The 27,393-nt window shown below is 36.9% G+C and overlaps 1 protein-coding gene across 1 annotated transcript; it reads right to left on the bottom strand.

Annotated features, from left to right (window-relative positions):
- Nucleotides 1-26,375, bottom strand: LOC100751341 (complement factor H-related protein 2-like). Its single transcript, XM_027417439.2, is given in 6 exon segments — nt 1-773; nt 12,493-12,675; nt 16,985-17,161; nt 18,017-18,197; nt 18,199-18,212; nt 26,280-26,375. Coding segments are annotated over 6 exon segments (849 nt in total). The 5' UTR covers nt 26,353-26,375; the 3' UTR covers nt 1-552.
- Nucleotides 26,376-27,393: the final 1,018 nt, after the last annotated feature.

Here is a 27,393-nt window from a genome sequence, read left to right as displayed (position 1 = left end):
TCAGTAAAACACTGATTGGCCAGGCAGGAAGATGTGTGGGGCTATGAGATTAGCAGAATACTGAGAAATATAGGCAGACAGGAGACACCATGTGAGCCCAGGAAGAGAGGATGCATCAGGCATTCTCATGTAAGCCAAAACCATGTGTGAATACATAAATAGAAATGGGTTAACAGTTAAGACACTGCTAGGCAATAAGAAGTCCTAGACAACAGCCAACAGTTTCACAATTAATATAAGTCTTTGTGTGTTTATTTGGGGCTCAAGTGCAGCAGGACTCTGCCAGGCCAGAAAATCCCCATCAACAGACACAGACAATGAAGTAATTACATCTATTTGCTTGCCATTGGTTATTGCTCTAGGACAGCACACATTCTCGTTTAGAAGGACTGCTTATGCTGCTTTGCATTTGTGTCAGTAGTCTCTCAGGCTCCAAATTAATCACTATATATCAATACAAGTTTATGCTAATGAGAAGAAATGAGTTAAACAATACTTCATATGAATATTAAAACTGTATTAGTAATAAGCATACACATTTCTAAATTATACTTATCCAAAAAACCAAGAACGTTCTTTTGAACAACTGGGATAATCAATATGACCCTCAATGCACCTTACACGGAAAGGAGGGGATGGATCTGTTGGTTTATATCCATATTTACATGTAAATTCCACAAAGTCCCCTGATTGGGAATAGAGCTTTTTGTTTCTTATCCATCTGTAAGTTATGTTATTTCTTTTAATAATTTCTTCTGATATGACACATGCATCTGAAAGAAAAATTCACCAAAAATTTATTAAGATATAAATCTACAGATACTCAACTTTCAAGCATTATTCCTCAATGTTTTTAAAAACATGTATTAAACCAGCACATAGAATTAGTTCATACTGGATAGCAAATGGTGTCAAACAATGTTTTTAATGTGATAATTAGATTTCAACAACAAGGATTCCTAATGTCATGAAATAAGACATATTTCAGGGCATTTATGGTTGTTTGCATTGATTTAGGTACTGGACAAAGGTAAAAATTGAAACTTGATATGCATATGATATTCAGACCTAATGAGTATACCAAAAAGTGAGTATACTGTGAGATAATTATACTGAAAAATACTGCCCTTAGAAAGCCAAATCTTAACTACCTTCATAATGTTCATTGTTAACTCACAGTGTTGTCACTATGAAAAGTGGTTTTTGTGTCATGAATTTGATTTTTATACTTTTAAAAAATAAATCTATTAAATCACCCCATTGGATAAGTGACTAACCTGTCTGGAAAGCAGCTTCTGCAACCAGCACCCTGAACCCTGGCCTTCCTTACACAGAAAACCAAGAGGACACAATATCCAAGTTCATGCTGTCTCCAACCAATTCACTTAGTGCTGCCATCCTGTTCCACAACACATCTGACTATACAGTACTTCAAAGGCTGGGACTAAGTGCTACAGAGAGGGTGCAAAATTCCCTTAACCAAATCTCTTTGCTGAGCTTTCCAGGAACAGTAACCCTTGTGATTAGGAGATCTGCCAACCACAGTTTCTGAGAAAAACAGCATCATCTTCTATAAACCACCACAGCCACTTTAGGAGTCTAGTGTGTTGTCTACCATCCACCTGAACTGATAAGTGTCCTAGTTTAAGCATAATTCACAGAAACCTTGATTCAGGTTGTGCCCAGAGGTGTTAATTACAGACAACCCACAAATGCTACATGGAAATAACTCCTCCATTGTAGCTCAAGATACATCTCCAGTAGACAACCTCCTACCAAGAAAGTCCCCAGATATATAGCGTATAAAAATTCACCTAGCATATGTACATAAAAATCAAGAAGTGTGAAAAATGGAAGGCAACAAGATTCTTCAAAAGTGCACCTCTCCTCCAGTAAGAGACTCCAAAAGAACTGACATGAATAGAAGATCAGTTGAAGTGTTTTAAAAACAATCATTTTGGAAATGCATCTATTTCCAAGGGAACACGGAAAAATAATTAAATAAGTAAAGAAAAACAATTGGGGAATATGAGTGCAAAATTTTTACAGAGAAGGTACAGTTTGGAACAAATGCAGATCTAAGAATTTGAAATTAACTGCTTTCAATTAAAAAAAAATGGTCTGAAAATATCATTAGAAGCAAAATCCTGAGCATTCTAAATGGCAATTCAAGTTGTTTAGAAGTTCATTGAGATGAATCAACTTGGAGTTGACCAACCAACCAACCAACAAAAAACCCTAAAAATTAAAAAAAAATGAATGAATACATATCTATCATAGCTAGCTAACAAAATATGCTCTAGATGGAAACATTCAAAAATGAAAGATAGGTACCAACATAAAAATTAAGTACATATAAGTACCACTAGACAGAAAATACAAAAATCCAATATGGAGATAGGTCAAATATAGGTGCAAAAATTGTCTTAAAATTTGTTTCAGAGCTGTGCAGTGGTGGCTCATGCCTTTAATCCTAGCTTTTACAAGGAAAAAACAGGCAGATCTACAGAGTGAGTACCAGGAAATTCAGGACCACACACACACACACACACACACACACACACACACACACACAAACCCTTTCTCAAAAAACATTTCAGATATTTTGGAATTAATCTTTTTAAAATGGATATACTATAAAAATTAATTTACATTTTAAAAAATAAAATGTTATATTCTATAGGCTTAGAAAAAAGTTTCAGATCTCTTACATAACCACAAAAAAGTCAAAAGCAATGTGGGAGGAATCCTAATATCCAATCTCAATTTATAATAAAATGCTATAGAAATGAAGACAGAATAATACTGGCATAAATGCACACAGGTATATCAAAGGACCAGAATTGCAGACAAGCTATGACTGACAATTTTGGAGACAGGAGCCAAAAACTTGGACAAAAAAAGAGAGCCTATAAATAAAGTATTTATTGCTGGAAAAAAGAGGATTGCAACCACAGAAGACAAATTAAAATTTTATCTTTCACCTTGTACAAAAACCCATGCAGAATGCATCAGAGATCTTAAATAACATCCATTTCACTGAAACTTTTAGAATAAAACATAGGACATCTACTTCAAGATACTGGGATAGACAAGAACTTTTGACTAGAACACCAGCAGTACTGAAAGTAACCCCAAGTATCAGCAGATGGAACTATTTGAAAATATAGTTTCTTCATAGTAAAGGAAACAACAGAGCAAACTCAGCCTATAGAGTGAGAGAAAATCCTTACCATCAACTCGTCAAGCAAGGGCCTAACATACCTAGACTCTACAAAGGTTTGGGAAATGTTAAAACCATGTAAACATGACTACCACTTAACAAATGGACAGATGAACTGAACAGGCAATTTATTTTCAAGTTTCTTACAAGTTTATTTAAGTTTTTAGAATGTTTCTTGGGGATACTTAGAGATGATCCACCAGAATAAATTTTATTGCCTCCCAGGAAAGTAAAAATAGTTCAACCCTTATATATTAATAATGTAGTGAATTGCATCAAACAGATAAAAGATAAGTGATCATTTTAATGGGTGCAAAGTAAACACATGATAAAATTGTATTATCTTCAAGATATGAAGTAACTGAACATTTTTGCCCTTTATCAGACCTTTATTTTGGAATTTTTTTATTAGGTCAAATTAGCAACAAGCTTGCTTCACATGCCAATCCCTTCTCCCTCTCCCTCCCCCTCCCACGGCCCCTCCCCCCACATCCCACATAACGCCCACCCCACCACCCTTCACTGCCCAGGCAGGGAAAGGCCCTTCATGGGGACTCTCCAAAGTCCACCACATTACTCTGGGCCAGGCCTAGGCCCTTCCCCATGTGTCCAGGCCAAGAGTGCACCCTTCCTGTGGGATGGGCTCTCAAAGTCCCTTCTTACACCATGGAAAAATACTAATCCACTACCAGGGGCCCCTAGAGTGCAGAGGCCTCCTCATTCACATCCATGTTCAGGGGTCTGGATCAGTCCTGTACTGACTTCCCAGACAACAGTCCATGTGCTCCCCCTTGTACAGGCCAGCTGTTTCTGTGGGCTTCACCAGCCTGGTACTGACCCCTTTGATCTTCATTCCCCCCTCTCTGAACTAAGTTCCAGAGTTCAGTTCAGTGTATATCTGTGGATGTCTGCCTCTGCTTCCATCAGCCAATGGATGAGGGCTCTAGGATGGCATAAAAAAGTAGTTATCAGTCTCATTACAGGGGAAGGGCATTTAGGTTATCCTCTCCATCATTGCCTAGATTATCAGTTTGTGTCATCCTTGTAGGTCTCTGGAAATCTCCCTAGTGAAAGATCTCTCCTTGGACCTATAATGGCTCCCTCTAATGTGGTATCTCTTATCCTGTTCTCCTCTATTCTTCCCCCCAACTCAATATTTCTGCTCCTCCATTTCCTCCTTTTCTCTCCTATTCTCATCCTCACATTCTGGCAGCTCCCTCTCCCCTACCCTCATGCTCCCAATTAGCTCAGGAGTTCTTGCTCCTTCCCATTACTGGGGTCTATGCATTTTTCCCTTAGAGTCCTTCTTGTCTCCTAGTTTCTTTGGTGAAGAGGATTGTAGGCTGGTAATCCTTTGCTCTATGTCTAAAATTCATATATGAGTGAGTACATACCATGTTTGTCTTTTTGTGACTGGGTTACCTCACTCAGGATGGTTTTTTCTAGTTCCATCCATTTGCCTGCGAATTTCAAGATTCCATTGCTTTTTTTTCTGCTGAGTAGTACTCCATTGTATAAATGTACCACATTTTCTCTATCCATTTTTCAGTTGAGGGGCATCTAGGTTGCTTCCAGGTTCTTTCTATTACAAACAAGGTTGCTATGAACATGGTTGAACATATGTCCTTGTTGTATGAAGGTGTATTATTTGGGTATATGCCCAAGAGAGGAATTGCTGGATCTTGAGGTAGAATGATTCTCATTTTTCTGAGCAACCACCATACTGATTTCCTAAGTGGTCCTACAAGGTTGTACTCCTACCAGCAATGGAGGAGTGTTCGTTTTTCTCCACATCCTCTCCAACATGGATTGTCATTGGTGTTTTTCATTTTAGGCATTCTGACAGGTGTGAGGTAGTATCTAAGAGTTGTTTTGAGTTGCATTTCTCTGATGGCCAAGGATTTTGAGCACTTCTTATGTGTCTTTCAGCCGTTTCAGATTCCTCTGTTGAGAATTCTCTATTTAGTTCTGCACCCCACACTTTAATTTCATTGTTTGGTGTTTTGGTGGCTAGGTTTTGAGTTCATTGTATATTTTGGAGATCAACCCTCTGTCATATGTGGGGTTGATGAAAATATTTTCCCATTCTGTGGGCTGTTGTTTTGTCATGCTGACTGTGTCCTTTGCCTTATAGAAGCTTCTTAGTTTCAGGAGGTCCAACTTATTAATGGAAGATCTCAATGTCTGTGCTACTGGTGAAATGTTCAGGAAGCAGTCTCCTGTGCCAATTCATTCAAGGGTATCTCCCAGTTTCTCTTCTAGAAGATTCAGTGTGGCTCAATTTATGTTGATATCTTTGATCCATTTGCACTTAAGTTTTGTGCATGGTAACAGATATGGATCTATCTGCAATCATCTGCATGTCTGAATTCAGTTGTGCCAGCACCACTTGTTGAAGATGCTATCTTTCTTCCATTGTATAGATTTAGCCTCTTTGTCAAAAATAAGGTGTCCATAGGTGTGCAGGTTAATATCAGGGTTTTCAATTCTATTCCATTGGTCTACCTGTCTTTTTTATGCCAATACCAAGCTGTTTTCAGGACTACAGCTCTGTAATAGAGCTTGAAGTCAGGGATGGTGATGCCTCCAGTAATTCTTTTATTGTACAGAGTTGTTTGGGCTATCCTGGATTTTTTGATTTTCCATATAAAGTTGAGTATTGTTCTTTCAATGTCTGTTAAGAAATGTGTAGGGATTTTGATGGGGATTGTGTTGAATCTGTAGACTACTTTTGGCAAGACTGCCATTTTTACTATGTTGATTCTACCTATCCAAGAGCATGGGAGATCTTTCCATTTTCTGGTATCTGCTTTAATTTCTTTCTTTAAAGACTCAAAGTTCTTACTGTACAGGTCTTTCACTGTTTTGGTTAGTGTCCAAGATATTTTATGTTGCTTGTGGATATTGTGAAGGGTGATGTTTCTCTGATTTATTTCTTATTGCATTTATCATCTGTATATAATAGGGCTACTGATTTTTTGAGTTAATTTTGTATCCTGCTACCTTGCTGAAGGTGTTTATCACCTGTAGGAGTTCCCTGGTAGAGTTTTTTGGGTCACTTAGGTAGACTATCATATCATCTGCAAGTAGTGAAAGTTTGACTTTTTCCTTTCCAATTTGTATCCCTTTGATCTTCTTTTCTTATCTTATTGCACTAGCTAGAACTTCAAGTACAATATTGAAGAGATATAGAGAGACCTTGTCTTGTTCCTGATTTTAGAGGAATTGCTTTGAGTTTCTCTCCATTTAATTTGTTGTTGTCTGTTGGTTTGGTGTATATTGCTTTTATCATGTTTAGATATGTTCCTGTTATTCCTGTTCTCTCCAAGATCTTTATCATGAAAGGATTTGGATTTTGTCAAAGACTGTATCAGCCTCTAGTGAGATAATCATGTGATTTTTCTTTTTAGTTTGTTTATATGGTGGATTACATTGATGGATTTTCATATGTTGAACCATCCTTGCATCCCTGGGATGACGCCTACTTCATATAGTGGATGATTTTTCTGATGTGTTGTTGGATACGATTCACCAATATTTTGTTGAGTATTTTTACATCAATGTTCATCATGAATATTGGTCTATAGTTCTCTTTTTTAGTTGTATCGTTGTGTGGCTTGGTTATCAAAGTGATTGTAGTTCGTAAAAAGAGTTTGTCAATGTCCCTTCTGCTTCTATTGTGTGGAACAAATTGAGGGGTACTTGTATTTGCTCTTGTTTGAATTGCTGGTAATTCTGCAATGAAGCCTTCTGGCCCCGGGCTTTTTTGCTTCGGAGGCTTGGATGACTGCTTCTATTTCATTAGGGGTTATAAGTCACTTTAAACTGCTTATCTGTTCTTGGTTTAATTTTTTTAAGTGATACCTATCCAGAAAATTGTCCATATCCTTTAGATTTTCAAATTTTGTGGAGTACAGGTTTTCAAAGTATGACCTGATGATTCTGTGGAGTTCCTCAGTGTCCATTGTTGTATCCCCCTTTTCATTTCTGATTTTGTTAATTAGCATGCTCTCTCTCTGCCTTTTGCTAAGTTTAGATAGAGGTTTGTCTATCTTGTTGATCTCAAAGAACCAGCTCTTTGTTTCATTGATTCTTTGTGTAATGTTTTCCTAGTTTCTACTTCATTGATTTCACCCCTCAGTTTGATTATTTCCTGGCCTCTACTACTCCATGGTGAGTTTGCTTCTTTTTGCTCTAAAGCTTTCAGTTGTTCTGTCAATTCTCTAGACTGACTTTTCTCCAGTTTTCTCAACTAGTGCTATGAACTTTCTTCTTAGCACTGCTTTCAGAGTGTCCCATAAGTCTGGGTATATTCTCATTAAATTCTAGGAAGTCTTTAATTTCTTTTCCTATTTTTTCCTCAACCCAGGAATGGAGCAATTGGGTGTTATTCCATTTCCATTAGCTTGTAGGTTTTCTGCAATTTGTATTGCTGTTGAATTTTAGCTTTAAAGCATGGTGACCTGATAAGATACAGGAGGTAATTTCAATTCTTTTGTATCTGTGGAGGTATGCTTTGTTGCCAACTATGTGGTCAATTTTAGAGAAGATACCATGTGGCACTGAGAAGAAGGTATATTCTTTTGTGTTCACATGGAGTGTTCTATTGATGTCTATTAAACCCAGTTGGGTCATAAGTTCTGTTAGATCCTTTGTTTCTTTATTAAGTTTCTGACTGTGGTCCTGTATAGTGGTAAAAGCAGGGTGTTGAAGTCTCCTACTGTAAGTGTGTGTGGTTTTATGTGTGGTTTGAGGTTTAGTATTGTTTCTTTTACAAATGTGGGTGCCTTTGTATTTGGGGCATAGATATTCAGGAATGAGACTTCATCTTGATGGACTTTTCCTGTGATGAGTATAAAATTCCCTTTTTCATCTCTTTTGATTGATTTTAGTTTGAAGTCTAATTTGTTAGATATTAGGATTGCCACACCAGCTCATTTCGAGGGCACATTTGATTGGAAAATCTTTTCCCAACCCTTTACTCTGAGGTAACACCTGTCTTTGAAGTTGAGGTACGTTTCTTGTATACAGCAGAAGGATGGATTCTGTCTTTGTATCCATTCTGTTAGTCTGCATCTTTTTATGGGCAGGTTAAGACCATTGAGATTGAGGGATGTTAATGTCCATTGATTGTTGGTTCTATTTTGTTTTGGATTTATTGTTGGTGGTGTCACTGTGTATGTATTTCGCCCTCCTGTTTTTTTTTTGTGTTTGATAAAATTGGATTATCTATTGCCTATGTTTTTGTGAGTGTAGTTATCTTTGTTGGGTTGTAGTTTTCCTTCCAGAACTTTCTGTAGTGCTGGATTTGTGGATATGTATTGCTTAAGTCTGATTTGGTCATGGAATATCTTGTTTTCTCCATCTATAGTGATTGAAAGTTTTTCTGGGTACAGTAGTCTGGGTTGGCATCCATGCTCCCTTAGTGTTTGTAGGGTATCTATCCAGGGCCTTCTGGCTTTCAAAGTTTCCATTGAGAAGTCGGATATGATTCTGATAGGTCTGCCTTTTTATATTACTTGGACTTTTTCCTTTGCTCCTCTTAATATTTTCTCTTTACTCTGTAGGTTTGGTGTTTTGATTATTATGTGTCGAGGGGACTTCTTTTTGTGATCCAGTCTGTTTGGTGTTCTGTAAGCTTCTTGTACTTTCATAGGCATATCCTTCTGTAGGTTGGGGAAGTTTTCTTCTATGATTTTGTTGAATATGTTTTCTGTACCTTTGAGCTATATTTCTTCACCTTTTTCTATACCTATTATTCTTAGGTTCTGCCTTTTCACCGGGTCCCATATTTCCTGGATATTTTGTGTTAGGGATTTGTTGGACTTGAGATTTTCTTTGGTCTATGACTGTCTATCCTCTAGTGAGTCATCAACAACTGAGATTCTCTCTTCCATCTCTTGAATTCTATTGGTTATACTCACATCTTTACTTCCTGATCATTTATCCAGTCTTTCTATTTCCAGCATCCCCTCATTCTGCGTTTTCTTTATTGTGTCTATTTCAGCTTTCATTCCTTAAACTGTTTTGAGTGCTTCCTTCACTTGTTTGGTTGTTTTTTCTTGGCTTTCTTTACATTCTTTAAGAGATTTGTTTACTTCCTGAAATTTTTGGTTTGTCTTTTCCTATATCTCATGTAATCTTTGCTTGTTTTTTCTCCTATTTCTTTAAGGGATTTTCTTGTTTTCTCTTTAAAGGACTCTATCTACTTCCTAAGATAATTTTTGAAGTCCATCTCTTCTTCATCTTCTGTGTTGGGCTTTTCAGCTCTTGCTGGTGTGGAGTCCCTAGATTCTGGTGGTGTCATATTGGTTTTACTTTTGTTGAGTGTGTTCTTACTTTGTCTTCTTCCCATCCCTTCTTCCAGTGAGTGCAGGTGGGGTCTCTCCCTCTTTCTGGTGGCAGGCAGAGGGCTCAGCGTCTGGTGGCAGTTGGATGGCATTGGGTGGTGTGTGGACAAGGGTGGGTTGTTTCTGGACTCAGGGTGGGCCTTCCTGTTCTGGGCAGGTCCAAGCTTGCCCGGTTCGGCTAAGTCAGAAGTGAGCAGGGGTTGATGGGGGAGGTTGGGGAGCAGAGTATTGTCCAGACTCACCTGAGGCTCAAGTGCCCTGCCCTTGTAGGCCAGAGGGTGGAGTGTAGATGGGTGAGGTGTGTCCAGATTCAGGGTGGGCCTTCCTGTCTGTGCAGATCCACTCTTGTCTTGGGGTGAGGATCAGGGTGGGGGGAGGGGTCAGGCAGAAGCTTGCAGGGGTTTATGGGGAATGTTGGGGGTGGCAGAGCAGCGCCCAGAATCACCTGAGACTCTGGTGCCCGCCGCAGGACAGAGGATGGAGTGTGGATCGTTACTGAACATTTTAAGCACATAAAAGAGAGTACTGCAGAATCATCAAAACACATAAAGTATGGACATCTGACATTCCTGTCTCTACCTCCTTGTGTATGCAAAACCCTACAATTTGACTATCTGTATCATCAGAGATGCTCCCTCCAGCAGCAGATAGAAACAGACACAGACACATACAGCTATACATTATGTAGAGAAAGTGTTTAAACTGAAGGTCTCTGTAGTGGGAAATTACCAATACGGAGTCAGGTAGAAATATAAGGGTATTTAATAGGGAAAAGCCTTACTTACAGAGTGACCTAGCCAGCCATCGTGGCAGCAGTCTGTACAGCAAGTCCAAAAGAGAAAGCAAAAGCGAAAACGCAGTCACCCTACATCCCCTGACCACGCCCTCGCAAGCTTGTGAGGGCGTGGTCAGGCACACCTGTAGCCAGCCCCTAAGTAGGCGTGGCTACAGCTTCCCCTACAGGTCTCCATCAAATTTCTCTGCTCAATGCTCAGGGAGTCTCACAGAGGAGGGGGTAGAATCATTGTGGAGTCAAAGGGAATGGAGGAAACCAGGAGAACAAGATCCTGATCAACTGAGCCAGGTATATATGAGCTCAGAAAGACTAAAGCAGAAAGTACAGGGCCTACCTGGGGCTCACATGGTCCACTACATATATATTATAGCTATTAGCTCAGTATTTTTATGTGACTCCTGACTATGAGAACCAGTAGGTCCCTGACTCCTTTGCCCACTCTTAGGACTCTTTTTTACTGTTGAGTTGCCATGTTCAACATTTATAAAAAACTTTAGCTTTATCTTATTATAGTATATCTTGTCATGTTTATGTTTTATCTCCTAGAAGACTGTTTTATTCCTAATGAGAGAAAGAAAGGGAATGGAAATCTAGGGAATAGGATATGGGGAGGAACTTGGAGTAGAGGGATGGAAAATTCTAATCAGGAAAATTATATGAAAAAAGTATTTTCAAAAAAATGACTACATAACTGTCAACAAGAAAAAGGTATATACTCTCTCCAATAATTTTTATTGCAATATCAGAATTTGAGTTATATTAATTAAGAAGATAAAATATACAATTATTGAGGAAAGTGTTAAATCATTCATATATATATATATATATTCCTATGTAGGTTAATGCTAGAGACTCACACAAAATATAAGCACCAAAAAATAAAAGTGATAAAGATGTGATATGCATTATTATCATGAAAATCAGACTTTTTCTATAGACCAATTCCATTTTTTTCCGAGGTTAACAATAAAAACAATATCACTATCATTAACTTGAAAATTTAATCTAGCAATGAATTTAACAACAGAAGTGAAAGGCTTTAATTGTAACTATTAGTTAACTGTTGAAAGAGTCTTAAAAGACAAAAATGGAGAAATCTTGTATACTAATGTGTCTGAAGATTTAATATTAGTATTAATATTAAAATGCATATGTTCCCCATGTGAAACCTTATAGAAATACCAATAACATTTTTCATACAAATGGAGGAGACCTCAAATTTTAACTGAAGTACAATAGAATGAGTAGACATCTAGTACTTGAGCAAAAATAAAAAGTCTGGAGATAACATAATACCTTATTTCAGTATACACTGGGAACCCTTCAGTAACGAGAACACCATGACACTGGGAAGAACAACACAATTAATAAGAAAAGAGATTTGAAAATTATAACTAGTGTCTATACATAATTCTTCTTCTGTTTTTTTTTTGTTGTTGTTTTTTGAGACAGGGTTTCTCTGTGTAGCTTTGGAGCCTATCTTGACACTCACTCTGGAGACCAGGCTGGCCTCAAACTCACAGAGATCTGCCTGCCTCTGCCTCTGCCTCCCAAGTGCTGGGATTAAAGATGTGCACCACCAACACCCAGCCCATAATTCTTCTTAGTAGAGTTTCCAAACATACATTGGAGAACTGATAGCATATTCAATGAATGATACAAGGTAATTGGTGTCCAAACAGAGATGGTTTTTATCTGATTCAAAAATCAACTCAAAGTCAATCAAATACTAAATGTAAAAACAAAACACTGAGCCCGAAAGAAAACAACAGGGAGATACTGTCTGATGGAACTGAATCTTCTATGGTCTAATAGAATGAGGTATTACATAAACATCTTGGTGGTTCAAACTACTCTCCATTTCTACATGCTATTTTCTTGTTGCCCTGCAGTTGGTACAAGGACTGGCACTGATATTCAACTCAATAATGAGTAACATGAAATTTTGTTAGCTGTTTTTATGTAAAAAAAAATCTAGAAACCTTGCTGTCTTCATTTGCTGATATTTGGCAATCATGCACTTGATAAGACAGTAATTATAATGTATGAATGTTATTATAAAGAGAAAAATATTCCAATTATGAAATTGACTTTCTGACAATCTGTAAGAACAAGGTACTTACCTAAACATTTTGGTGGCTCAGACCACTCTCCATTTCTACATGTTATTGTCTTGTTGCCCTGCAGTTGGTACAAGGACTGGCACTGATATTCAACTGATGATAACGGTGCATATACTGGTAGAGGGAAGGATGTGATGTCACCATTGTCAATAGGTGGAGGGGGCCCACATGTCTTTGTTGAATCTAACAGAACAATATTTGAGGGTTTGAGAGATCAAGTGAAACTACTGGGACAAGCAGAACTCATAATAGTACAGTGCTAAACACAACATCAAGTCTTTAGTGATTTCTAGCTACAGAATGATTACTTGAAGAAAATTTAATCACATAAACTGAGAAAATATCTATACATATTATGAAGAACCTCTGAGAAGCAAAACTCTGAAAGAAAAAGATAATAATAGTTAAGTTGAATCTTACCTTAGGTGAGCAGCACATAATATGTTAATAACTGATGTGGTTATAAAAAAATACCTGGCAAAAATATCTTGAGTAAGTGAAGTTTTTCTCTTCTGTGTTGGCTCATAATTTGAGGCCACAGTCCTTATGTTCTGGAAGTCACAGTGGTGAGAGCAAGAAGCAGCTGATCAGACTGTGTTTGCAGTCAGAAAGCAGATGCTCAGCTCACTCTCTCCTTTCTATGAGTCAGAGTTCCCAGCACATGGAATGATGTTGCCCAGTGTAGGGTGTGTCTTTGCACTGCAGTTAGCGCTGTCTAGTAGATGCTCAGAGACATAACCATAAGACTGTCTGCTGGGTGATTCCTGCTGACAGCAAATACCCACCATCACACTGAGATGACAATTGTATCATGTAGATTGGAGGACATCATTAATGAAGGAAAGGAAATCTTCCTGTTTAACTAAAAGTCAAAGTTCCATCTTTTCCTCCCATTTCCTTTTAATCAATTTCCTTACACTAAAGAAGATAGTGTTTGTTTCTGAGAATATAAAATCAGACACTAATTGCTTTTTTTTCATTTCCTAAAACAAAAGCCCACCACCTCAGGTATTTATCTCATCTATTTATGAATCTAGATTTGATGATCTATAGTTGTTTATTCTCTATATCATCAAATCATGGACTAAAATATTAGTTTTATGATGTTCTCTCAAACTGCACTCTGGATGGGCTCACCATACAGTTTTATGAAGATAATATAAGCCAGCTCTAGAACTCAGGTAACTGAAATGCCAAAGAAAACTATGCAAATATCTTATTTATAGCATCCATCTGAAGACAACTCTGTAGCTTCTTTTCACACTTCATTTTTCCTTATGTTATTCTCCCTGCTTTTACAGAACCCTTTCTTTAAGGAAAGAGAGTGAAATCAGAGGAGACAGGATCTTTTTGAAGTAGTGGAAAGGTACAACTGAATAGGTTAAGTCGATTTCCTATAGGTATGTGTATTTTGTTAACATAGTTTCTTTTAAAATAGGTTTTGCTTATTTTGTTCACTTTATATGGCACCATCTAATTCTATAAAATAATACTTAAAATGTGTGGTTCTGTAATAGGATACACACTAGTTACCAATTCATTTACTAAAACAAACAGTTTGACTAGCCTAGCTATCTTCCCTGAGGTAGATCATGGTGAAATACTGGAGAAGCCAGAGGGGATGAAGGACACCAAGGACTGTTAAAGACTTCAGACACGTATGAACTCATAGGGTTTGTGACATTATGTACACATGCATGTGTGTAAGTAGATGTGGTCCCAGCCCTGAGAAAGAAGTGGACACAAATCCAGAACCTATCTCCCAATGCCCACAACAGAAAAAAATAGTTTTCTCCAGGATATTCTAGCTGGGTATACAAACAATACATAACGGCATGTCCCATGCCTATCAGTAGATAGCTAGCACAAAACAAAATCAATGGCATTTTTTCAGCTTTCTAAAAGATACAATTTGCAAGTCTTTAGCATACTGTGTTATTGTTTGTTGTGTGCTGTGGTTTCCATTGCTGTGTTTATGAGATTTATCTGTGTGTAAACTTATTTGTTTCTATGTCTGTTTCCTTTACCTTTTCCTTGTCTTTTTCTTGTTTATTTTGTCTTATTCCACTTTGTTTTTATTTTTTCTTATTCATATTTTTAGAAGCCTGTTTGTTTTCTCAAGAGAGAGAGACAGAGACAGAGAGAGAGAGAGACAGAGACAGAGACAGAGACAGAGACAGAGACCGAGATTGAGAGGGTGTGCATTTAGGAAGAGGGGAGAAGATAGGGAAATGGAGTTTATATACTGCATGAAAAATAAAACTATTTCCAATTTAAAAGTATTTTTAAAGTAGTTGCAAGCTTGCTATTTTGCTGTTAATTATCTTGGTAGGTTTGATGATCCCCCCACCTGAAGCTACATTTTAAGCTCCTATACCAAATAATATTACTTTATAAGTCAAAGTAAATTTAGAACAGCGATTAAGGACTGTTATATAGGTGGTTATCTTGTGCTATCTGTTATGACAGAATACAATGCTATGGTGGAGGTAGGGATAGTGAGGGGGAAACGTTCAAAAATGAAAAATTACCAAGTTTGAAATTGGAGGAGGATAGCCCTCACCAAACAAAACAAGTAGAATCTTGTCACTAAAAAGTCAGGTGAATAGAACCCCTCTTGGAGAAAATAAAGAAACCATGGAGGCCAACACTTTGATTGCAGCCCAGAGAAACTGCCTTGGAGAAACTCTTCTCCAAAACCGTAAGGGAATGGATTTATACTGTTTTACTCCACCAAGTTTATAGGGACTTGTAATGATAGTCAGAGAAAGAAATCCAATCACACCAGGAAAATCATATACCGTGTGTGTGTGTGTGTGTGTGTGTGTGTGTGTGTGTGTGTGAGAGAGAGAGAGAGAGAGAGAGAGAGAGAGAGAGAGAGAGAGAGAGAGAGAGAGAGAGAGAATTAGAGAGAGAGAATTAGAGAGAGTGAATTAGAGAGAGTATTGTGTGTGTGTCAGAGAACAAGTTACGGGAGTTCATTTTTCCTTCTACCCTGAGAGTCCTTGGGCTCAAACTCATGTCATCAGTCTTGTCAAAAAGTGCCTTTACCACTGAGCTATCTTGCTGGCCCTCAGTAAGGTTTTTACGTTTCACAAGAAAAGAGTTCTAATGCTAGGAAATAAAGCTTTCTTGTTTTCCACCAATAAACACTATGAACTGATGTTTATGAACATATCCCATGTAATCAAACTGATGGCTCTCTTTTTCGGCAATGGCTGAAAATCGTTACAATCTAAATTTTTATTTATTTCTCATAATATACAGCAGTGTCCCCCTTAATGTGTATTTGTGCACCAGCTGCACAATGACATCCTGAGATGTTAGAAGATCATTGGAAAATCCCTAACTGGAGATACCGAGGGTTGTGAGCTCACACATGGGAGCAGGAAACCATAGACCTCTTTAAGATCAGTCAGTGTCCTTAAGAGCTGCTCCATCTCCAGTCCTCCATTTTCAGTTTGAACATATGCAGGGTTTAAAGGAAAGAGCAAGGGCTTTGGAAATTTAGATTTTGCTCTGTTTTGAAACCTTTCCCCCTCAACATATTATATTATATATAGCAAAAATAAAAATACAAAGTGGTAAGCAGATGGTAGTTTAAGGAGTTATCACTGCAAGAGTATCTCTAATAACTAAGGGGCCAAAAGTAATCTTAAAACTGACAGAACAATTAAAGGTGTCTATGCATAACTCCAAAAATGTTCAAAAGCTCTTCATGCATGGTATTTGTATCTAATGATAAAAACAAGCATTAGAAAGAAAAAGATAAAAAAGACTAATTGGAGACACCCCATACTAGCATCCCATTCCAAAACCTAGAACCAGGTCAAAATTATCTTCATTGAGTTCAAGGAAATGTTGGGCTATAGAAGTGAGCGTTAGGTTATCCTGGGCTTCAATTAATACCCCATCCTAAGTTTAAGTATGAGAAATTTTTAGGTGTGTTTTCATTACATTTTCAGGACCACATGGAACCTTTAATAAAAAATAATTTTTTGATCAGTTTCAAGACAATAGTACTCATTATCTAAAGTATGTGATATACAAAGCTATTAATAATGACAGGAGATTCTTACCCACATAGTGATAAGTTTAAAAGATCACACTTTCATTAGCATTTCCTTAAAATACTTTGGGATTAAAAATGTGAAAATTACAGTTCATGTTTATCACTCATTTTAGGTCTTTTTTTTTCTCCTTAGCCATTTCTTGTATTCCTATGAGTCACGGTTTTGTGGAGAGGAAATGACTTTATCAAGAGCAGTCTGTCTTCAAAATGTACTCATATAATATTTCTACTTACTACATCCACATGAATTAGGCACGTAAACCAGTCTGTTTGTATATCCCTTTAGACACAAGTGTAACCCAAATAGAAAATGCTAGTGGCAAAAGTCAGCAGGAAGACCTGTATTTAGCCTGTACCAGAAAACTTGATTTTGAACATTGCAGATCATGGCAGGATATGAGAGCACAGTGTTGTACTTACTGGTAGAAATGCATTTGGGAGGAATTGACCAGCCCTCTTCAGTACATGTGAGAGTGCTCTGATTATTTTGAAGACTGAAGCCTTGGTTGCAAACAACTTGTACGATATCACCTTGTAAGTGTGTTTGTCCTGAAGATGCAGAATTACCATTTTCCACAAAAGGAAAGAAACATAGTCCTTAGGAAGAAAAAGAAGATTAATTCACAATATGGGGGAAGTTAATAGAAAGTTAGATTGCTTGTTGAAGCATTTTTAAAAGAATGACACTACTGAAGCAGTTCCTGAAGCTCCAGACTCCAGCTGGCCTAGGATGTGAGTGTTCTCCAGGGATGTCATGTCTCTACATTTGAAATAGTTTTTCAAATTATTTTCCACTGATAAACTTCTATATATAAAATGGTATTTTTGATATATATATCAAATATGTATTTTTATATATATATATACATATATATATATATATATATATATATATATATATGCTTTCTTTTATTTCTGAATGTTTTTTCAACAAGGGGTGACTCTTGCTATCTGCTTCACTGACCTATCTATCCTATTTCCTATCATTTTCTTTTAGTTCACTTGTCCTCCTGGTGTTTGCAGCACACACTCACTGAAGGATCAGTATATTATGGATATCAAATCCAAGGATGTAATGAGTTTTGGAAAATACAGAAATAAAACATCTTTCCATAGAATATTTGAGAGAAAAGGCAATTCAAACACATTGGATATATGAAGTGACTTTTTGCATATTAAACTCTTGGCTAGGTTTCTATTAAGTAGATGTTTAACATGATCCATTAGTTGTCAAATATATTCTCCATCAGCTTTCAATTTTGATTATCTTTTGTAGATTACATGTTGACAGTATATGCTGCGTTAAATTTTCCTAGGAAAATAGCTCATAAAATAAAGACTGTACCTGCCCCTTCCACAGCCCAACTATCTGACTGTCCAGACCTCATGAACCCCTCTTACATGTTCTTTTTCTTCCCTTCAATGCTCGTCTAAGGATGGGCATTTACTCACTGAGACACTTTGGTGTTGGTGACCATCCTGTTTCTGAGCACGTTATTGGAGTCCAGAAGGAATTTGAAGGAGACACAAAATTATATTCACAGGAGTAGCAGAAAACCTTCCCACTAAGAACAGGTGAAAGTGGATCATATTTCTTTTCATCATATAGTAATCCATGGCTTATTTTTGGAAAAATCACAAAGTAACACTTAGAAAAATAAAACACAAATAAAGATGTAAATACTAATCATCATTGATGAATCATCATTTAATTTTTTTGTATTGGATGATCATTTTTTCTTTCATCTAGCTTAAAGGGATATAGTTTAAGTGCCTTCCTGTATAACATTTCATAATTAAAGAATGGTGACCTTCAAGCAGCTCATAAATAAGTATTATGATTTCTCTATGGAATCCACTACTGTGTTTAATTAGCCAGCACTCCTTGAGAATCTGAATATTTCAGGATGCTATGATTAATAAATATGAAGTTATATTTTGGATTGATGTGAATTATAAAGTTTTAGCAGTATTCCAGAAGGTAATCCAATGAGACTTTTTAAAAATTGACATAAGATGCTAGGGTAGAAACCTGAATTCATAGTAAGTATGGCTGGATGAGAAGGCAATGCTTTGCCATCCTCCATTGTTCTTCTCATTGCTGCCATTTATATATCCAGCAGGATTTTCTCTGCTGTATGTTTCAAGGGAGTAGGAAAAATGCTGAGAAGTTAGTTTAGTATGATATATAGTCACATAGGTTTTATTTTGTCAGGTTATTGAATAAATCTAGTCTCTTTAAAAATAACAAGGCACAAAAAATTAGCAAGACCAATCCAATGAAGATAATATTGTAGCTAAATTTTGCATACTGTGGATAATTGTATGTGTAATATATACATATAAATTCGTAAGTACTTTAAACAATTAACATGTAAATTAGTAGATTATTTTGATTTTTACAATTTTCTACATGTATACATTTATAAACTTGTTTCAGGAAAGTTAGTCCACATGAAATTTTAATATAGCAAAAACATCATATACTGCTCTTACATATACTTTGCCCAGCTTCCTTATTATCAATTTAATTTTTACCCAGACTACATTGTGTATACTGGGATTTTGACAATATTTTGTAGGAAGAACCCCACAAATAGTGAAACATTTCATCTTCATTTACTTATAGTTAATTCTCAATGTTACATGATATTTAAAATTATTTTTCCTGTGTTTTATAGCCTCCTGGAACCTGAAATTGCTAACCTGTTATATTTGGACTTAGGTAATTTTGAAGATATTGGTGGCAAAACTCCAGGTATGCCAGTAGTACTTTGTTTCAGATATCCATTGTCTGTCTCCCAAAGGACATGACTTTATTTAACTTCACTTTTTAACATATATGTTCTTGTTTTTTTTTGAATTACATTGCTACTGTCCTCCAATTATATTTCAACATTCTTGAAAACTCTTTCTATACCACTTACCTAATAGCAATGCTGCTGGCTATGAGCATTTAGCTCCCTAGTATTCATTTACTCAACTAACCGTTATAAAAAATGAAAATGGTTATACTCACTGTACATTCTGATGGAAATTTACAAACATCTTCAGTATTGGAAATGTAATCTCTCTCTCTCTCTCAGTCTCCCCCTCCCTCCCTCCCTCCCTTCCTCCCTCCTTCCTCCCTCCCTTTCTCTATCTCTCTCTTTCTTTCTCTGTCTCTCTGTCTCTGTCTCTCTGTCTCTGTCTCTGTCTCTGTCTCTCTCTCTCTCTCTCTCTCTCACACACACACACACACACTCACTCACAAATACATGTTTGTTTGTTCATGTTTTTGCTTTCTTTTAAGGTTACAGTGTGCCCTGCCTGTGGATTAAAATTCCTTCACAGTTTCCTTCCTGCCTAAAGAAGCATAATATATAAACATTTTGCTGCTGAAAGCCTGTAAAGTTTTCTGTATATATAAAAACATTACTTTAGTTTATTGATTTTGCTGTTTGTCCAATATGTGAACAGGTAACAAAACAAAACACAGTTTGCACAGGTATTTGGCTTCAAGCAGCTTGTGATAGATTCATTGACTCTTCTCCAGGTGACTAGATTCTCCTTAAATTTCATTTCCTGGAGTGATGAAAAGTACTTATTCATAGGTGTGTGGGTCAATATCAGGGTTTTCAACTCTATTCCATTGGTCTACCTGTCTATTTTTTGTGCCAATTCCAAGCTGTTTTCAGGACAATAGATGTGTAATAGAGCTTGAAGTCAGGGATGGTGATGCCTCCAGAAGTTCCTCCAGAAGTACAGGGTTGTTTTGGCTATACTGTATCTTTTGTATTTCCATATAAAGTTGAGAATTGTTCTTTCAAGGTCTCTGAAGAATTGTGTTGGGATTTTGATGGGGAATGGGTTGAATCTGTAGATTACTTTTGGCAAGATTGCCGTTTTTATTATGTTGATTCTACCTATCCAAGAACATGGGAGATCCTTCCATTTTCTAGTATCTTCTTTAATTTCTGTCTTTGGAGACTCAAAATTCTTATGGTACAGGTCTTTCACTTTTTGGTTAGAGTTACCCCAAGGTATTTTATGTTGTTTTTGGCAATTGTAAGGGGTGATGTTTATCTGACTTCTTTCTCCATGAATGTATCATCTGTATGTAGTAGGGCTACAGATTTCTTTTCAGTTAATCTTGTATCCTGCCACTTTGCTGAAGGTGTTTATTAGCTGTAGGAGTTTCCTGATAGAGTTTTTCGGGTCACTTATATAGACTATCATATCATCTGCAAATAGTGAAAGTTTGGCTTCTTCCTTTCCAATTTGTATCCCCTTGATCTCCTTTTGTTGTCTTATTGCTCTAGCTAGGAATTCAAGGACAATATTGAAGAGGTATAGAGACAGTGGACAGCCTTGTCTTATCCCCAATTTTAGAGGAATTGCATTGAATTTCTCTCCATTTAATTTGATGTTGGCTGTTGGCTTACTGTATATTGCTTTTATTATGTTCAGGTATGTTCCTGTTATCCATGATCTCTCCAAGACCTTTACCATGAAGGGGTGTTGGATTTTGTCAAAGGATTTTTCGGCATCTAGTGACATGATCATGTGTTTTTTTTAATCCTCAGACTGTTTATATGGTGGATTGCATTGATGGATTTTCATATGTTGAACCATCCTTGCATCCCTGGGATGAAGCCTACTTGATCATGGTGGATGATTTCTCTGATATATTCTTGGATTTGATTTGCCAGTATTTTATTTAGTATTTTGCATCAATGTTCATGAGGGATATTGGTCTGTAGTTCTTTTTCTTAGTTGTGTCTTTGTGTGGCTTGGGTATCAACGTTATTGAAGCCTTGTAAAAAGAGTTTGGCAATGACTCTTCTGCTTCTATCATGTGGAATTTAGGAGAATTGGTGTTAGCTGTTCCTAGAATTTCTGGTAGAATTCTGCACTGAAGCCCTCTGTTCCTGGGCTTTTTTTTTTTTTTTGGTTGGCAGAATTTGGTGACTGCCTCTATTTCATTATGGGTTATAGGTCTATTTAAGTTGCTTATCTGTTCTTGATTTAATTTTGGTAAGTGAAATCTGTCGAGAAAATTGTCCATTTCCTTTATATTTTCAAATTTTGAGGAATACAGGTTTTTGAAGTATGACCTTATGATTCTATGGATCTCCTCTGTGTCTGTTATTATGTCCTCCTTTTCATTCCTGATTTTATTAATTTGTATGTTCACTCTCTGCTATTTGGTAAATGGTAAATGGTAAATTTGGATAGAGGTTTTTCTATCTTGTTGATATTCCCAAAGAAACAACTCTTTGTTTCATTGATTCTTTGTATTGTTCTCCTAGTTTCCACTTTATTGAATTCAGCCCTCAATTTGATTATTTCCTGGTGTCTACTCTGGGATGTATTTGCTTCTTTGTGTTCTAGATCTTTTATTTGTGCTGTTAATTCTCTAGTGTGATTACTCTCCTGTTTCTTCATGTGGGCACTTAGCACTATGAACTTTCCTCTTAGCACTGCTTTCAAAGTGTACCAAAAGTTTAGATATAGTGTTCTCATTCTCACTGAATTCTAGGAAGTATTTAATTTCTTTTTTTTTCCCTCAACCCAGGAATTGGGCAATTGGGCATTACTTAATTTCCATGAGTTTGTTGGTTTTCTCCAATTTGTGTTGTTGTTGAATTCTAACTTTAAAGCATGGTGATCTGATAGGACACAGTCAGTAAGACAAAACAGCAGCTCATAGACTGGGAAAAGATATTCACCAACCCCACATCTGACAGAGGGCTGATCTCCAAAATATACAAAGAACTCAAGAAGCTAGTCTCCAAAACATAAAACAACCCAACTAAAAAGTGGGGTACAGAACTAAATAGACAATTCTCAATAGAGGAATCTAGAATGGCTGAAAGGCACATAAGAAAGTGTTCAACATCCCTTGCCATCAGAGAAATGCAAATCAAAACAACTCTTAGATACCATCTTACTCCTGTTAGAATGGCTAAAATAAAAAACACCAATGATAGTTTAAGCTGGAGAGGATGTGGAGAAAGGGGAACACTCCTCCACTGCTGTTGGGAGTGGCAACTTGTACAGCCACTTTGGAAATTAGTATGGTGACTCTTCAGGAAAATGGGAATCAATCTACCACAAGATCCAGTAATTCCAGTCTTAGGCATATACCCAAAAGAAGCACATTCATACAAGTACATCTGTTCAACTATGTTAGTAGCAGCACTATTTGTAATAGCCAGAAATTGGAAGCAACCTAGATACCCCTCAACTGAAGAATGGATAGAGAAAATGTGGTACATTTACACAATGGTGTATGACTCAGCAGAAAAAATAAAATGGAACCCTGAAATTTGCAGGAAAATGGAAAGAAGTAGAAGAAACCATTCTGAGTTAGGTAATCCAATCACAAAAATACAAACATCTTATGTACTCAGTCATATGTGGATTTTAGACATAGGGTAAAGGATTACCAGCCTACAATCCACACTGCCAGAGAAACTAGTAAACAAGGAGGAACCTAAGAGAGACATCCATGGTCCCCTGGAGAAGGAGAAAGGGACAAGATCTCCTGAGCAAATTGGGAGCATGGAAACATGGGGGGCAGGGAGCTAGGAGAATGAGAAGAGGAGAAGAGGAAGGGTGAGGAGGACATGAGGGAGCAGAAAGGTTGAGTCAGGGGAAGAATAGAAGAAAACAAGAAAGGAGATACTATAATAGAGGGAGACATTTTAGGTTTACAGAGAAATCAGGCACTAGGGAAATGTCTGGAGATCTACAAAGATGATACCAGCTAACCATCTAAGCAACAGAGGAGAGGCTACCTTAAATGCCCTCCCCTGATAATGAGATTGATGACTGAATTATATGCTATCCTATAGACTTCATGCAGCAACAGGTGGAAGTAGAAGGAGACACCCACAACTAATCACTGAACTTAACTGGAATCCAGTTGTAGAGAAGATTGAGTGATGGGCAAAGGGGTCCAGACCAAGCTGGTGAAACCCACAGAAACATCTGACCTGAACATCTGGGAGCTCTTTGTCCTGGGACAGCTGGGATATCAGCATGGGACTGATCCAGACCCCAGGAACATGGTTCAGTGAGGAAACCTCAGAAATCTACAGAACCTCCTGTAGTAGTTCAGTACTTATCCCTAGCATAGGTGTGGACCTTGGGAGCCCAATCCACATAGAGGGATACCCTTTGAGCCAAGACACATGGGAGTGGGCCTAGGCCCTATCCCTAAATATATGATAGACTCTTATGACCTCCTATGGAAGGCCTCACCCTCCCTGGGGAGCAGAAAGTATATGTGATAGGTATATGTGATTGGGGGGGCTGGTAGGGGAGGTAGTGGGAACTGGGATTGACATGAAAAACAATCTTGTTTCTAACTCAAATAAAAAAAAGAAATGTTTCAAAAAAAAGAATTGTCCTTATTCATACAATTTGCACTTTCCTTCATCTTCTTTCCTCCTTCCTACCAATTTTTCTTAAATCCATCTCTAACTGAGGTTTAAAGTATGTAGATGATCAGTGATGGTCGTTGAACATCTGACCTGTGTTTCAGGTTTTCCAGGTGCACTGAACTTACTGTCGACAAAATTACATATGTATCCATATTTTCCATTTTGACTAACATCGTTTGACAAAGATACAACAAGTCCAAGTAAAATAACAAATTGCAAGAGATGGATAGTTAGGTAGATGATATATATGCTATATTATATATACACACACATATATATGTATATGTATATATATGATATACAGACAGAATGTTTGATAGCAAAGCATCAAACTGAGTGTCCAGAATAACCTGAAGAAATAGATGAGGCAAGCTTTTCTATGGCAGCCAGGTGGCTTTCTGAAATATAAAGCCATGATGCTTCCAAGTAGAAAACAAAACAGAAAGGTGACATCAATAAATTGGCTTGCAGATTTCCCACAGAGACTGAATAAACATGTTAAGGCAGCCATTTGGATTTTCCCCATCTGGATTCCTAGGAAGAGCAGAGAAAACAATTGAAAGTTCAGCCATGGTGAATTCATCTATGGTAGGAAACAGAGAAGCAATAGGCAACTCCACTTTACTGTTTCAACTTTCCTAGAGAATTTCTGCTGGAAGTTATGAGCACCTGATTTGATCATGTGATTTCTATCTGTTGCTATTTGTTCTTTAAAGTATCATCCAAGAAGACTCTCAGAAGTTAAGTCCAGATGGCTGCCATAACTTAAGTGCCCTAGAGGATAATGGATTAATGCTGTACATCTTGAGGCCCTTAAATAACATTTTGCTGTCTGTGTGTCTGACCGTCTGATGATCTCTTATCTATTTGTCAGTCTCTTACTTGCTACATATTTTTTTTCTCTGACTTGCTTCATTCTTAGTAAACTTAGTCATTCTAAATCAAAGTTGGGACTATAATAGGTCGTTCTCCGACTGTATAGAATACCAGACACAGAGTATTTACTAATAAAATAGGATGAACTGAGCTAGCTGTATTAAGGAACACACGCGCGTGCGCGCGCGCGCGCACACACACACACACACACACACACACACACACACACACACACACACACATACACACACACACACACACACACACACACACGCACACACATGAGGCCAGAAATTTGAGAACAAAAAGCTGATTTATAGGGAGGAAAGTGAAGGAAGAAATATAACCTATTATAAACCTAAAAAATTTTAAAGTAAAAAAAATGAAAACAAACATTTTCTGTCATTTGGCATGATGTAATTTTTCTCTCAATAGGGGACCGCTTTCTCATGATTACAACTCAATGTGAAATGTAACAAAATAAAATGAGTTTAAATCTCTGATAATGTTACAACATTTGTAAGGATGACCTTAAAAATGGTTATCCTGTTCCTATCCTGTTTCTCTTATGGGAGAAATAATGAACTATATAAATTAACCTTAGTTATACATAAAGATTAACAAAACACAAATAGCAGAAAAAAACTTTCTCAAACCAGAGTCAAGCACAGTGACTAAATTTCAGAATCCAACTACTTTAAAGCATTTTTTTATGATCCCATGGATGTGTTAGAACTGTGAAACATGAAAAGATACTCTTCAGACACAATGTTAATATAGAGGTTATATAATCTCCTCCTTTCTACATTCATTGGAGAGATAGGAAACGAGCTAATTATTGGCATTTTAGTAGTTTAAAACAAAAATAAATGGTCTTCATTGTCTTATTAAAGACATTTCTATTTGACAAAAGATAATTTAATTGAAACGGGAAAAGCTGTTCACTTGAATGGCTATGAAGTTCAGACTTACCCAATCAGTGAAGATGAAATCAACCTCACATAGACTCACAGATTTTGAGTCTTTCCGGACCTTAGTCTTGGTCAGTACTTTTGTTTAAGTTTGATTTCATTTGGACAATTCATCTTGTTAACATTTATTATTTATCCACTTAAAATAAATTTATGTTCTCTCAAAATAGAGGGTAATCCAAATTTGAAGTTTAGAAAAACACTGAAAACCACTTTTATTCAATTTTCCCTTTAATTGCTTATCAGAACTATATCCATAAACAGGTTCATTTTTATCATTCAATATGTTTCCTTTTCTTCATTTAAATATTTTTGTAGTTTAATTTCTATTTACAATGTTTTTAAATAAAATTTAAAATGAATGCAAATATTGTCTCTCACACACAACAAATAAATACATCCTACAGAAAATATATTTTTTAATTTGTTTCCACTTACCCTCTACTTTGGCAGTAGAAAGCCATAAGGTTAGAAAGATATTGGCTAAGAGCAATAGGCCAGACCACCCCATGTTCTAAAACCTAAAGCTCTCCAGCAGAGGTGGTGCTTCTGGCAATTCTGTCATTTGCAGTAGTGTGCATGACTTTGAAATACAGTGCATTGCTGGAAGCTAGTTTGGTAAATATCAAAGGTCACAAGAGAAGAGCAAAACAAACAATGTTCAGTGTTTGTTTTCACATTAATACTTTATGCTAATCATTTTATATTCATTAAGCCATCAAATAGCAGGCAATTTCTTTGTGCCAGCCTCCTAGATAATCAAAATGAAGTATTCAGAAAAAACAATGAGAGATTAACTTTCTTTTTGCCTTTGTATAAGAATCATAGCTGGGTAGGACTGTTGGTTGCTTCTGTTTTCTGGAGCCTCTGGTAACATTAATGCTAGTCCTCAATGAGCAAGCTTTTAGGAAAACTCCAGCTCAGGGTCCTTCAGACTATGTGATAAAATATGTGGCATCAAAATATACAAAGAACTCAAGAAGCTAGCCTCCAAAATACCAAACAACCCAATTAAAAAGTGGGGTACAGAACTAAATAGACAATTTTCAATAGAGGAATCTAAAATGGCTGAAAGACACATAAGAAATGCAAATCAAAACAACTCTGAGATACCATCTTACTCCTGTCAGAATGGCTAAAAGCAAAAACACCAATGACAGTTCATGCTGGAGAGGATGTGGAGAATGGGGAACACTCCTCCACTGTTGGTGGGATTGCAAACTTGGACAGCCACTTTGGAAATCAGTATGGCAACTCTTCAAGAAAATGGGAATCAGTGTACCAATGATCCAGCAATTCCATTCTTAGGGATATACCCAAAAGAAGCACATGCATACAACAAAGACATCTGTTCAAAGATGTTCGTAGCAGCACTATTTGTAATAGCCAGAATCTGGAAGCAGCCTAGATGCCCCTCAGCTGAAGAATGGATAGAGAAAATGTGGTACATTTACACAATGGAGTATTACTCAGCAGAAAAAAAAAAACAATGGAATCTTGAAATTTGCAGGAAAATGGATGGAACTATAAGAATCCATTAAGAGCGAGGTAA

This window comes from Cricetulus griseus, chromosome 5 (genome assembly GCF_003668045.3).
Source record: "Cricetulus griseus strain 17A/GY chromosome 5, alternate assembly CriGri-PICRH-1.0, whole genome shotgun sequence".
Taxonomy (NCBI): domain Eukaryota; kingdom Metazoa; phylum Chordata; class Mammalia; order Rodentia; family Cricetidae; genus Cricetulus; species Cricetulus griseus.
Note: the sequence above shows the minus strand (reverse complement) of the source record. Positions and strands in the feature narration are given on the sequence as shown.